The 13342-nt window shown below is 34.5% G+C and overlaps 2 protein-coding genes across 5 annotated transcripts; one reads left to right on the forward strand and one right to left on the reverse strand.

Moving 5' to 3' along the window:
• Nucleotides 1–363: 363 nt before the first annotated feature.
• On the reverse strand, nt 364–4101 carry LOC106661508 (cold shock domain-containing protein CG9705). 2 transcript variants are annotated; one of them, XM_014384966.2, is made up of 4 exons: nt 3996–4101; nt 3053–3392; nt 2865–2993; nt 364–912 (listed from the first exon to the last, which is right to left on the reverse strand). In XM_014384966.2, the coding sequence occupies exons 2-4, from the start codon at nt 3157–3159 to the stop codon at nt 756–758; spliced, it is 393 nt and encodes a 130-aa protein (XP_014240452.1). In that variant the 5' UTR covers nt 3160–3392; nt 3996–4101; the 3' UTR covers nt 364–755. The 2 variants fall into 2 exon arrangements, with proteins under 2 accessions (XP_014240452.1, XP_014240453.1); XM_014384967.2 differs by lacking the exon at nt 3996–4101 and adding an exon at nt 3483–3957.
• A 52-nt stretch (nt 4102–4153) lies between these two features.
• LOC106661507 (sin3 histone deacetylase corepressor complex component SDS3) lies at nt 4154–11714 on the forward strand. Of its 3 annotated transcripts, none has more exons than XM_014384962.1 (9): nt 4154–4302; nt 4368–5097; nt 9064–9136; nt 9214–9327; nt 9400–9587; nt 9663–9866; nt 9938–10031; nt 10219–10303; nt 11475–11714. In XM_014384962.1, the coding sequence occupies exons 2-9, from the start codon at nt 4968–4970 to the stop codon at nt 11568–11570; spliced, it is 984 nt and encodes a 327-aa protein (XP_014240448.1). In that variant the 5' UTR covers nt 4154–4302; nt 4368–4967; the 3' UTR covers nt 11571–11714. The 3 variants fall into 3 exon arrangements, with proteins under 3 accessions (XP_014240448.1, XP_014240449.1, XP_014240451.1); XM_014384963.1 differs by having other exon boundaries at nt 9235–9327; XM_014384965.1 differs by having other exon boundaries at nt 9244–9327.
• Nucleotides 11715–13342: the final 1628 nt, after the last annotated feature.

The following is a 13342-nucleotide window of genomic DNA, read 5'->3' on the forward strand; positions in this document are numbered from 1 at the left end:
ATAACTGAGGCGAAATATCAATATTTGGTTTCATGTAGTTAATTGCTATTACTACAATAATTTAATAAAATATTTTTGTTATTAAAAAATAGATGGGTTTGTATAAAACTTGATGTTCAAAACAGAATTGCATGTAAATATGTTTATTACTTTTCATATTATTCAAAATCGAGGTTTTTTCAGATAAATTTGGTTAAATTTATAAATAATGCACCATATCAAGTTTTAATTATCATTTTAATTTTACAATAATATAAACCAAATTTATACAAAGGAATGTAACAATACACACAGGTCAACACAATCAATAATTGTCTATTTGACATGTAAATCAATAAAATTCATCAAACAGCAAATATAACATTTTTTTTTTTTTTTTTTTTAACAAGTTTACACATTTGCTCAATTCGTAAGTTAGCATTTGAGAATTTTGTGTAGTTTGTTTATTTTATAAATGGATCAACTAAGGACTAAGAGGAACTAGCAATAGCAGTGTGAGAAAAGTAGTACTAACTCTTAGAGGAATGTTTTTCATGGTTTTTAAGCGTATCACTTATGGCCAGACTGCTAAAACAAGTTGTATTTTAAAAATATACCAGATTAAATATAATAGAAATATAGAAAAATATAACTCCTTTTAAAATATATTTCATTGTTGTTATTATGTAAAATTATTTGTGATAATCATCTACGCTTTCGTCGACTACTTATGTACATAAATGCAGCATTGCCACTGTTTATGAAGATCAAAACAGTTATTCCTCAATCGGGCTGTCCCACCGTAGGTGAACATCTGGTGTAAAATTTACAATCTCCACATGGACTGCCTGGTATTTTTCAAATTTAGGCGGTATAGGGCAGACTCGATACTTGACACGGTCGCCAGGCAGTGGAACATACTCTCCTTCGATACTACAACAAATAAAGTTTTTTAAATGTATATTTTCAAAATAAAACATCGAGGAAGGATATTAACTGGAAAACACATTGACCTCTTTTACTGTTTTATGCACGTAATGAATGAAAATATTCTTAAGAGTATGTTGCAAATTATCCATCATTTCAGCCTCAGACAAGACCTCATTCTACAATCTCCCACAGTTAGGGCTAAAGAGGTAATACAATTCAATGGAAAAATAAGAATAATCAAGTTTGTAGGTTGTCTATCAGGAAGATAATATGGACTATTGAGTCGACAAATTTATAGGCAAGTCTATTGTACACAAAATGAAAAAATAACATTAGTTGGATGGTTTAATTTAAATAGTACTTAGTAAGAAGTAATTCTGACTGTACCTACCTATCAAAAACATTTTTATTGCGCATATTTAAAAAATTAGTTTCATGCAAATCAATATAATTAAAAGATTGCAGTGACCAAGTGGATTATATTGTCAGCCTCTTATAAAATTACAATCAGTTGTGGTTCAATTCAGTTATAATTTTCTTCATCTAAAACATCTGAAATGTAGGATACAAAAAATATTGAGACAGACACCTGCTGACTGCCAAGAAGCATGGTCAAGCCTTCTATGAGCTCTCTCTTTGGCCAACATGTCAACTTTTTTGCTGCCTTATGCCCCAAATGCCCTGAAAGAAGTAACAGGGATATCTAGGAAAAGGTCATATTTCTAAATGAGAGTACATTTCAAGGACATACAAGTAGGGTCAATTCATAATATGTCTGGTTTGGTAAACGGCTGCAGACAAAGGTAGGAAAATTTTTAAATCAGGACCCACATATAAACTATGTGTGAATGTTCTGTTTTTAAAAATCTGTTGCAAAGTAATGCCACTGGGACAATAACAGCAATACCTGTAGGAATACAAATCTGACAATAGCAAGAAATCACTGAGAAGGCAATTGGTTAACTGTCAAAGGACAATTACCATAAGACATTAGATTAATTTACATTATATGACCTGCGTACTACGACCAATATTGGTCTACTGTGCATCTCCGTTTTCTTATACACTGTTAAGCTTAAGGCTTTTTACCAAACCTCAAAGCTTTTTCAATGGCTCCTGTGTGTATCCTTATGCCCTGGCTTTTCCTCTCCCAGGATTATTAATCTCAGCCTACAAAGCCGTTCGCACCAACACAGGACATGTTCTGCTGTTTCTTCTTTTTGGCAATATCTGCACAGGCTTGCTTCACGACGAATCTATACATATGCCTCTGCGGTCTACAGTACCCGTCAGTAATCCAACTATTATTCTAGTCCTAGACATCCTAGTTTTGTTGTTAGTTTCTTCGATGGTCCTTTAGTCTTTAGAATGCCTCTGCCCCGGGCTACATTCCCATTGAACGGAGGACTTATTTTTAATACATTGTCTAATAAACCTGCATTTTTGGCAGTTTGGTATGCCACAAAATGGTTCAGGGCCAATAGGTGTTCACATCTAACTTTCCTTGTCCATAAGACATAATAATAGGATTAATTACTGGAGTACAAGAGCAACATAAGATAATTGAAACTTTAATCGGATTAGTTGTGTAATAGAAATTATAAATGATGGGGTGAGTGTGGAGTTCAATCCTTTTTAAAAAAAGATGGTTCCTATTCACATTAAGTGTTTCGCTACAATCCGGATTTCGAGCCCTTTAGCTCATTGTCAGGTTGAAGGGTTTCTACGAACACGTCTCTCGACATGAAAGAAGTTGAAAACTTCTGCAATTCATGTCGAGAGACGTGTTTGTAGAAACCCTTCAACCTGACGATGAGCTAAAGGGCTCAAAATCCGGATTGTGGTGAAACAACTTAATGTGAGTAGGAACCATCTTTTTTTAAAAAGGATTAGTTGTATAATGACATTATGTGACCACATGGTGGATGTGGAAGTCACGATTCAGGCATACTCACTCGGATATGTGTACGAAAATCGGTTCAGTGTCTTCTGTCCTGTCCCTCTCGATGAAGCCGTGTCCCTTGGACCTGCTGAAAGAGCTGACGACGCCGGTCTCGATCGGGTTGAGCAACGCCCTCGACGACCTGGAACAAGGGGAGCTCGTGAAACCGCCACCACTCCAGCCGCGATAGGGCAGACTTACGTTGAATCGGTCCTCGTCCTCCTGGTGATTATCGGGCTTGGGATGTGGAGGAAGCCGTCCGGGGACGAAAGGCCGTGCGGACTGCCGACCTTCTGAGGAGAGCTCATCCTTAGCGGCTGCGACTAGGCCACAGCTTCACCACCTCCTCACGAAAACTTTCGTTCTTTACCCGTTACCGCATTCGCAACGTCTGTTGACAGTCTCGACTCTCGCTCGTCTGAGTCCTGAGAACGTGCCGTCGAAATTCGAAAAGCCTTGGAAAAGGAGGCTGCGCAATAAGCGGCCTCGCGGGAAAAGTTATATCTATAATTTCTGCGAACCGATAACGGTTTCTAACTTTCTATAAAACATAAACATACAGAATTGAAAATAAATCGAAAAACAGTCACAGACCACAGACCGAAACGTGTTTTAGTGTTTTAACTCACACCTTGACAGTGATTTTAGGAGGGACGGTACAACACAAGGCTGTGTTTATTAATTAAGGCTTAATTTAGATAAATAAAACTGACAAATTCCTACAATCTTTCAAGTAAAATTTATTCTCTAAAGCAACAAACACGCACACAAAAAAACAACAAAAAACATCACTTTTCCGAAGAATTATTTAATAAACAATCAATCCTGTGCCCTTGAAAACAAACAACAAAACAAACAACGCCATCAAAACATTTTTCGAACAATTCGATCTGAAAATAATTCGCGTTGTATACAAACATCATTTAAAGAAATTAGCCTCAAAGATAAACTGAATTATATAACTAATCTTTTAAAATCTGACCTTTGACAGGATTTTTGAGAAATGGGACACGATTCGAGATATAAAAAACAACAAGGAATGTACAGATTTTTGTAAAAACAGTAAAAACAAGCACTTCTCAAGTTATCATTTCCTGATACAACAAATATTAATAATTTTTTTATAGTTTTTTAAATTATGTACCTAGAGAATTTATGGGAAGACCTTTAAACTTGCCTTTGAAACTACCAAGAGGACGACCAGGTTGGTGGGTCACGGATTTAGTTATTGATAAACTTTGATTGCTTTTGCTATATTTTTATTCCAATCTAGACAGAAAATGCTGGAAAATGATATATTCACATAGTCAATTTGAGCAAGTAGAAAGGTGAAATAAAAATATTAAAATACAAAAAATTTAAACTTTCAAATTTTTTCACCCGATAATTTGGAGGGATGGTAGAATCGTCAAAAAACCACCAACCTGGTCGTCCTCTTGTCGGGTCGGTAGGTACGAAATTTCATAACAGTCTTATCTCCTGATACAACGAAATTAGAAATTATTTAAATTTTCAGATGGACGATTTTTAAGCAGCTTTATTAAACAGCTCCTATACTACTCTCGTCTCCTGATAAACTCACATCGAGAGAAAATTAATTTACAAATTGAATTGATGATATCGATGTCGCCATAGTCCGAGCCATCGCGATATTAAACATGTTTTAAATTCATTATGCTCAGAATTATTGTGTGACTAAACGGGTTCTTTCATCACGGTAATAATATAATATAATTGTATTGAGAAATTGTGATAAAAAAGCTAACTTTTTTTTTTTAGTTTTTAAACAATGGGTTCTAATGTGTTTGGTTAAATTAAAAAAAATTAAATATAGGTGAACAATAATAAATATCTGGCGTATAGGAAATTTTGTGGAGTGGTGGTCGGTGTGCGGTGGGGCGGTCGCCGTTCCGTTTTTAGAAATCGATTACGTCACGGCTCGCTTCGCGGACTGCGCTCTGCACTCTGCAGTTTGTTTATAGTTTATCCCGAATTCCCGATCCCCAGCCTCCGTCAGCGAGTCGCGAGCGATCGCCCGTCACTTTTTCTCCTGTCTTTGCTGCGGATCCGACGGGCTTTCCTTCCGTCTCTCACTCGACGACCGACAGCCTACCCGATGTTATTGAAGATGTCATACAACAACTTCTACGCCTCTTCCAACCACACCAACGATGAGTACGAGTTTTACGATGAGAACGACGACCTGGACGAAGAAGGCGACGCGGAACAGGACGAATCCGACGAAGGTCCGTCCCAATTTTTACTATTTCATCTCATACCATAACCATTTACAAAATTATCAAACGATTCTAGTGAATTTAAGCTAAAAACAATAATTTCCCACTGTTCTTTTAATCTTTTTGAATTCAATAATACAATTATAATCCCATCTTATCCAGTTTTTAGTTTAAATTTCAGTAATTTTGAATTAAATGCAGCTAGGACAGGAATGGTAAAACCTCCATGAGGACGTTTCTAAATCTTTTTACTCGACAGTTTTGATCCATCAAACTCGTCTGAACTTGTACATTGTTTTTAATTTATTACTTTCACCTGAAATGAGCTATGAAAAATACTTATTTTAAGAGAATGATTGTTTGCTGATATTATTTCAGGTCAATGCAAGACAAGGTAAAATCCTTTTATACCATTAACTAGTTGATATAAAGTAAAACTAATAAAACAATAACACCAACAAAATAGCCATGTGTCGGATAACAAAGTATTATTTCTTTTGACCCAACTTAACGGTTTTGGAATTCCTCGATCTGAACCAAAAATTTGGAACTAATTTATTTTATTTATTTATTTACGGATCGAAATCCACTATAAAAAAGACATTTTACAATAACAAAAAATATAAATAATATATATAAAAAGAATAAGGACGTATATACATGGTAATAATATAAGTGGTAAATATAAATGATAATTATAAAAATACAATTAAAGAGTAAAAACTGAACAACAAAAATGAAAGACATAATTACTAAAAATAAGGCAGAGAAAACAAAATAAAGCTGAAAGACAATTGAAACTACAATAATTAGGTACATATTTATTGAAAATAATGCTATTTGTAAATATATAATAAGACTAGAGTGCGAGAATTAGTTGAACCGTAAATGAAATAAATTGTAATAATTTTGTACAGTATGAAATATAAAAGCATTCAATTAAGGATGTAGGATAAGGTTTTTCACAGATTGCACAGAACTATTGAAGAAGTCAATGCTATTGCAGATGTTGTTACTCTTGATCATCATTCTGTGTAGAGAAGAGAGCATGTAGTTAGAGCTTTGGAATTCAATATAAAATAATTTATAGGTTTTAAGAGAGTACGAAGGGACATGTAGCTGTAGTTGAGAGAGGAAAGAAGGACTATCAATGAGATTGTTTAATAATTTAAATACAAAAACAATATCAAAGTAATCCCTTCTTAGTGCCAGTTTGAAAAGTTTAAATTCAGAGCGGATTCCAGGGTAGGCAGAATTCGGAGGAAGATTGAGTTTGTAGGAAAGTTTTTAAAAAAATTTGTTTTGTACAGATTGAAGAATTTTTTGATAATTTAGATAGAATAGGTACCAAACAGGTGTAGCATATTCTAGTATGGGTTGCACAAAAGCTTTATAAAGATGGACAAAACAGATTTTTAAATTCATAGGTGTTCCGGATGATGAAACCTAGCATCTTCATAGATCTATTTTTTATTGAAGAAATATGTTCTTTAAACTTGAGCTTTTGATCAGAAAGTACACCAAGATCCTTTACGATCTCAACTCGCGTTAAGAGAGCATCATGGAGAGTATAGAGATAAATAAAAGGTTGTTTCTTATGAGCGAATGTAATTGTGTAGCATTTGGAAACATTAAAAGCAAGTTTGTTATTAGAGCACCAGGTTAGCACATTATTGATAGAATTTTGTAATTGTAAGCAATCGGAAGGAGAAGTGATTATGGAATAGATTTTCAGATCATCAGCAAATAATAAAAATTGAGCAGAAGGAAGAGCAAGATGGATATCATTAATAAATAAGAGAAACAAAACTGGTCCAAGATGAGACCCTTGCGCTGGATAACCAATTCAAAATAGTTCCGGTGAAACCATAATCCATTAGTTTCCTTAACAGTATTGTGTGATTTACTTTATCGAAAGCTTTAGAAAAATCAGTATGCACTGAGTCTACTTGGTGTCCAGAGTTTATTGCATCTAAGATGTAATTTTGAAATGTGAGCAGGTTAGTAACAGTTGATCTATTAGAGCAGAAACCATGTTGCTGAGGTATAATAAAAGATTTAATGTCGTTTTTAAGTTTATTACAAATAATAGAATCAAATATCTTGGATTGAATAGATATTGGTCTGTAATTGAAAACATTAGATCTATCACCAGCTTTATATAGAGGAATGGCAAAAGTGCTTTTCCAAGCATTGGGAAAATACCTGTTTTTAACGACTGGTTCGGAATATAGTGTAAAGGAGCAATAAGAGCCACAGAACACTTTTTAACTAATATAGGGGGTATGCAATTGGAACCAGAAGACTTTTTCACGTTGAGTAATGAGATAGAATTTAGTATTTCATTGTGTGAGAAGATGGCATAAGGAGAGAACTTGTTTCAGGTAGGGAAGTGGGAAGATCAGAATTGTGGTCATAGACTTAGGAGAAATATTTAGCAAAGAGATTAGCAATGTCATGGCCATTAGATGAAGATTCATTTCCTAAACGCATGAAAGAGGGCATGGCCTTAGAAGTGTTGACAGAATTCACACAATTCCAAAACCTTTTAGTATTAGATTGGATTGAGTTTTCTGTATCAAAAAGATAATTCTTATAGCAAATATTCGACAGTTTTACATTGGACTCTTAAGAGATGAAAACGCTTCTCTTGTGAATTACAAAAATTTATTGCTATTTATTTTTCAATAATAAACGATTCCTAACTAGTAATGCTTTAATGGAAGAACATCGTTGTTTTTGTCGGTTAGGAATTTGTAGACACTACACAAAACAGTAACCGCAGCTGGACAATGACCGTTTCCCTGCTATCCATCACAATTTATAGTAAATTGAGGACTTGCATGGCACTTAGCAAATAAGTATTCGCTGTACAACCTCCGTATGTGTGTCTCCGTAGGCATATTATTTGGCAAATGCCAATACTAGCATCTCAAGACGACAAATATTCAATGGCAGTCAGCAATCCACATGTCTGGAGCCTCCTTTACATTTGTGTACATTGTGTTTAATTTCTTTGATTTGAGATAATGATTGCATACTGACAACAATTAAGGTTATAATTTTCCATCATCAGAAAGTTTTTTGAAATCTAAATCAAAACCTGTTAAGCAGGAGCTCTTTTGGGGGGGGGGGAAGGAACAAAAAACATTAGTTCCATACAAATTTTACTTATCTTGCTTATCAAATTGACATAATTATAATTCCAGTATCCATAAATCGCAAATAGACTCAATTTTGAATGGAACTAATGCTTTTTACTGTACTATGGTTCAAATTTGATTCACATCTATTTTAGCATAATGAAAACGCAGGATAAATTTTGAATATGGCAGACCTTGGTGGCCATTCAGTAGAAGCACATACAACCACCTTTACCGCCCAAAATGATCAGTAACAACTAAATTATCAGTTCATTCCCTCAGACCACTGAAAAATTCCACAACTAACTTGTTTATGTGCATTGGTGGTCAGGTCTGTGCACTGAGTGTATTGGCTCTTTTGCTCGATTAAGATGATGATGAGTCATCAAGTGTGTGAGTATGAGGTCTTGGATACCTTCTGTTGATAGTTTATACTCGGAGTGTGTGGATAAGATTGTGATGGGACAAGTGTAGTTTATGATTTAGGGTTTTATGATGTGTGGATATTTCAGTAAACTGTGCAGAGTATTGGGCCTATGGTACTTCCTTGGAGAACAACCAATATTGATTGGCATGTTATCCCAAAAATCAAAGCTTATTCTCAATTTAAACCAGAGATCCATGAGAAATGACTGCAGGACGAGATAGTACATTTGGGGATGATCTTTTTAACTTGAATTCGATTGAATGTTCTTCGATGTCTAGAATTATGGCTGAACAATTATGTTTGGTTTTTAGAACAGAGAATATCTCATTTGCTACTCTAAAGCCCTCTTGTACAATGAAACAAAATTCATAACAGTGCAATTAATTTTAATATTGATTTTTCTAGATACTGAAGAAGCGAGTGAGACAGAGCTGAGGAAGTCAGATTCTTATCGTGAAGTCCCTGATGTGAAAGACCAGTAAGTATGAAAGGACTGTAATTATAGACCTGAATCAATTATTTGATTATCACATTTTGTAATGTTGCATATTCTAGAATATATCAAGAGAAACACAGACTTTTCAGGTATCAGCTACAGCAGCTCCATGAAGGCACATATCCTGAATATTTGAGACGGCTGAAAAGATTAGAACAACAATTTAAAGAGAGGTTTGTTTTATATATTGTTAAATAAACTATTTTGTTTTATTAATTTTTAAAATTATTATTTTTTGTGTGTAGAATTCAGTTGAACAAATCGTGGAGGGAACATCTGATAGAGCTAACTGAAAAAGACTACATTTCTGAGAAAAGGTCAGCGGCCAAAGAGTTTGATGAAAGGAGTATCGAACTGAAGGAAAATCTCATTCAGGATATGGATGAAAAAAAGAAAATTGTTGAATCGGAAAGGGTCTCAATGGAATTATCAGGTGAAGAATTACTGATGATTTTGTTAATATTGTTTTTGCTTCATGTAATTATATTTAACAATTTTAACACTTTAGGCGATTCTACTGAGGCTAAACCAGCCATGACACGGAAATTGAGAAGGAGGCCGAACGACCCGGCTCCCATTCCTGAAAAAAGGCGCGGCAAACTTACATCTCTCCCTTCGCAGATCAGTTACTTGCTTGACGAAAAAGAAATTGAGAGCGATTTGAAAGCAATTAGCAGAGGGATCAAGAGCGGAGTTTCTGTTAGAAAACCAGGTATTTATACATGAACATTCCATCTCCATTGCAAATCACAATGTACAAATTCATTTTTATTCTGTTCATAGCGAATGGTTTGCAAGCTCTTGGGCCAATTATCCCAGATCCTCCGACATCGGAAATAAGAATTGAAGATGGGAAGCTCCTGTATGAAAAAAAATGGTTAGTGTTAAGAAGTTAATTGGAATAAAGCTGTAGGAACATTAGATTGTAGAGAATGCATGAAGATGTGGGCTTGAATGTCAACACTCAGCATCAAATTTCTGAAACTACTGCACCAAACGATAAAGTATACATTTTTAGAAATTTACCAAATGAGGTAAAATTGTAGAATTTTTCTTTGTTTAAGGTTCCACCGCGGTCAAACTGTTTTTGTCGAAGGAAAGGATATGCCCAAATTCCCTGCCATTATTTCTGCCATCGGATCAGAGGCGGTAAGATTTAAATAATGACTGTACAAAAAGAAAGTTTAAATAACAATGCCACTTAAGTTTTAGGAAGGAATTTATATCAAAATATTTTCAGTTTCTTGGATTTTTTTAGATAAGACCCAATTTTATATTGATTATTTATTTTTATACGAGAAATCAACAGGATTAATGAAATAATGATTCTGAAGATTTCTAACCATAGTGAAACCAAAACCGTAATCACTAAATAATTTACATCTGTTAGGTTTTCGGTCAACTTGCCATAAGTGGACACCATTTGGGAATGGGATTTTGTCAGCTTATTTGAAGGGTCCACATTTAGTAAGCAAATCAGATCGTGAGATTTCCTCATGTGGACAGATACACTGAAGAGGAGGAAATACCTAAATGCTTCTGAAGAACAACCCAGTGAGGTTGCCATCGTAGTAAATGATCATATGGATCCATGCACAGACAATAAATTTCTTTTATCACGAACTTGTATGAAGTCGACCCTCTTTCTCTTACGGAAATAATTTTTTTCTCACTCATCTACAAATGTGTTTGTTAAAATCAAATCTTGGAATCTCGGAACTAACAAGCTGGAAGTGTGAAAAGTGCTCGTGAGGGTTGTGCAGGGTGAGATCTATCAATTGTGGAATCCTGAGTTTTATTTTTGTCGTCTCTTTATGAGAGTTTTTTTCATTGAAAAATCTGGAAACGGTTTATGTCTATATTTGTTTATTTTAATGTTGGATTATTAGAAGTGCTTTTCTTAGTAAAGTAAATGGAATGTATGGGAAGATAAAATATTTCTGTTTGGGAAGTTAAATGTATTGGGTTGTCCGGAAAATAATGCAGGATTTTAAGTTTTCATTAAAAAAAATCTATATAAAATATTCTGTTTACGTTTACAGGATTACTCATTTGTATGAATGTCANGGGAAATTATTTTGATTAAAGAACATTGCTTTAAAGTAACTAGTTTCTTTTTTTTTGTTTAATACCAAAATCCTGCATTATTTTCCGGACAACCCAATATATTGTGGCGAATTTATACAGAAGAAAAGTTTTTATTTTTATTTATTTATCGTTTAATAGAAAAAAAAATGCTATTTATATGAACACATTATTCTATACGTTGTATTTGTGTCTGGAAAAATATTGTATTTTAATATAACTTTTTTTTTGTTAGATATCTGTGAAGAAAACGATTGATTCTTCCAAAGTTAAAATATATATGAATCAGCTAGTCCGAGGAAAAATAATTATTAAGCGTAGAGCATCGTAATTGAGGTATAACCAATTGAAATGATAAAATTTCAACCATCTTGACATAAGTGTGGAACTTTGTAAATATGTATGTAATGAAATGTACATAAATCCATTTGTTGTATGTATTATTTTTTTAAATATATAAAAGACTATTTTTTCATGAGGTGTAAATAATTTAAAAATTGATCATGTATTTTTAATTCAGAAAAAACATTAAAAGATGGAAGTTTAATATTAAAAATGAAAATATTCTTTAAATAATATATGAAAATATATTGGAATGATTAAATTAAGATTATTTCTTTGCTTTTTCATTATTAATCTGTAGCCCAATTATGCATATGATGTATACACTATAATAGAACTCAACAAGTACAGACTATAGTTAAAACAATGGTGGGTGAGTTTTTTAGCTTCCCCGAAGCTATAGCTCGGATTACACCTAATGAGGACTTGGCCAAGATGCAGAAAAGACAGTGCTCAGCCAACTTGGTCAACGAGTAACCCGACTGAGGGGTGAATTGGGTGGGTTTCTGGTTTCTATTTTGGCTAGATTCCCCCATCCTCACACTTAGGTGAGGGAGCAAGCGAATAGCGATTGGTGATACTTGTGTGGCAAAATGAGTGCTTCTGGGTTTTTAAATGTTAAAATTATACTAACTAATATTTCCCCTCAGCCGGCCGGCTAGTTACCGATGTTATTGCCAGCTCCGTTAGGTTTTCACAACTTTTCTCTCTCTCTCTCTTTTTCCCCCCCAGAAGGAGACCTCCTGTGTAAGGAATTCTGGGACTTGGTGACGTGGTGAAAAGTTTCTACATCTGATGCATACCCAAGCATTCAAACTTAGCCTAACCTTAGTTTGGCAGATTTCAGGGTACTTGATATTCTGCTGACTGCTGAAGGCCCTTTATTCATGCTAATAAATCAGTCGTTCTGATTATAACCTTTTATACCATATGTACAGGAAAAAATTGGGGAGCCACTGGGGTTTTAATATACTAACATTCTTCCCCTTTTCACTCTAAAAACACTAACCTAAAGCTAACCTAGCTTAGAGTCTGTGGGGTACTCAATATCCCACCATGACCCACCCATACACAACGCTAATAAATACATTCATCCAAGACAGAACTCACAGAAAAATCCTTACCTAGTTTGGTGAGGCTGTGGGGTACTCTATATTCTGCCACAAATCCATACTCAACACTCATGCTAATAAATAAATTCATTTCAGGTAGGAGAACTTCATGTGGAAAAGCATCAAATGTGGCCATATGGATTTATTCATTTTAGGTATTCGATAACTGTTTGTTGCTGCCACTGCTGTGTTTTAATACCTCTTAGAGACTCAAAGAAAGGCCACATATTGTTCTGTGCAGTGCCAATTGTTTGCAATTGATCAATTTATGTTCAATATATCAATATATAGTTATTTGTGCTCCACACAGGGAACATCTCTGGCCTTTTGTTTATAAGGAGATGCCCAAGTCTGGTCTATTCGTAGTTGAGTCAAGACTATTTTCTGTTTTTTATCCATCCTCTCTTTGGCCCACAGTTTGACTGGCTGTTTCACTTCTTTTAATTTGTAAGTAATTGAAACCCAGCATTTCTACCAATCTTCCCAGCATAAATTTTTAGCGTCCACTGAGCTCACAAAGTCTCTGGGGTCATGTGGCATTGCGCTGCTCGGTCAGCATTTCATTGCTTTATACACCTACATGTCTCAGAATCCAGGCAATAACGACTTATTGTTTTATTTTATTATTTTTTTTATTTCACTAATTTTG

This window comes from Cimex lectularius, unplaced genomic scaffold (genome assembly GCF_000648675.2).
Source record: "Cimex lectularius strain Harlan isolate CLEC.00 unplaced genomic scaffold, Clec_2.1 scaffold16, whole genome shotgun sequence".
NCBI classification, from domain to species: domain Eukaryota; kingdom Metazoa; phylum Arthropoda; class Insecta; order Hemiptera; family Cimicidae; genus Cimex; species Cimex lectularius.

What these genes read in the sequence shown, in the direction of transcription:
- LOC106661508 (XM_014384966.2), bottom strand. Translation starts at nt 3,159, where the DNA reads ATGAGCTCTCCTCAGAAGGTCGGCAGTCCGCACGGCCTTTCGTCCCCG. An exon ending in AGGACGAGGACCGATTCAAC is followed by an intron (nt 2,994 to 3,052) that starts GTAAGTCTGCCC and finishes CCCTTGTTCCAG; the next exon opens with GTCGTCGAGGGCGTTGCTCA. An exon ending in ATTTTCGTACACATATCCGA is followed by an intron (nt 913 to 2,864) that starts GTGAGTATGCCT and finishes TATTTGTTGTAG; the next exon opens with TATCGAAGGAGAGTATGTTC.
- LOC106661507 (XM_014384962.1), top strand. Translation starts at nt 4,968, where the DNA reads ATGTTATTGAAGATGTCATACAACAACTTCTACGCCTCTTCCAACCAC. An exon ending in GTCCCTGATGTGAAAGACCA is followed by an intron (nt 9,137 to 9,213) that starts GTAAGTATGAAA and finishes TGCATATTCTAG; the next exon opens with AATATATCAAGAGAAACACA. An exon ending in GAACAACAATTTAAAGAGAG is followed by an intron (nt 9,328 to 9,399) that starts GTTTGTTTTATA and finishes TTTTGTGTGTAG; the next exon opens with AATTCAGTTGAACAAATCGT.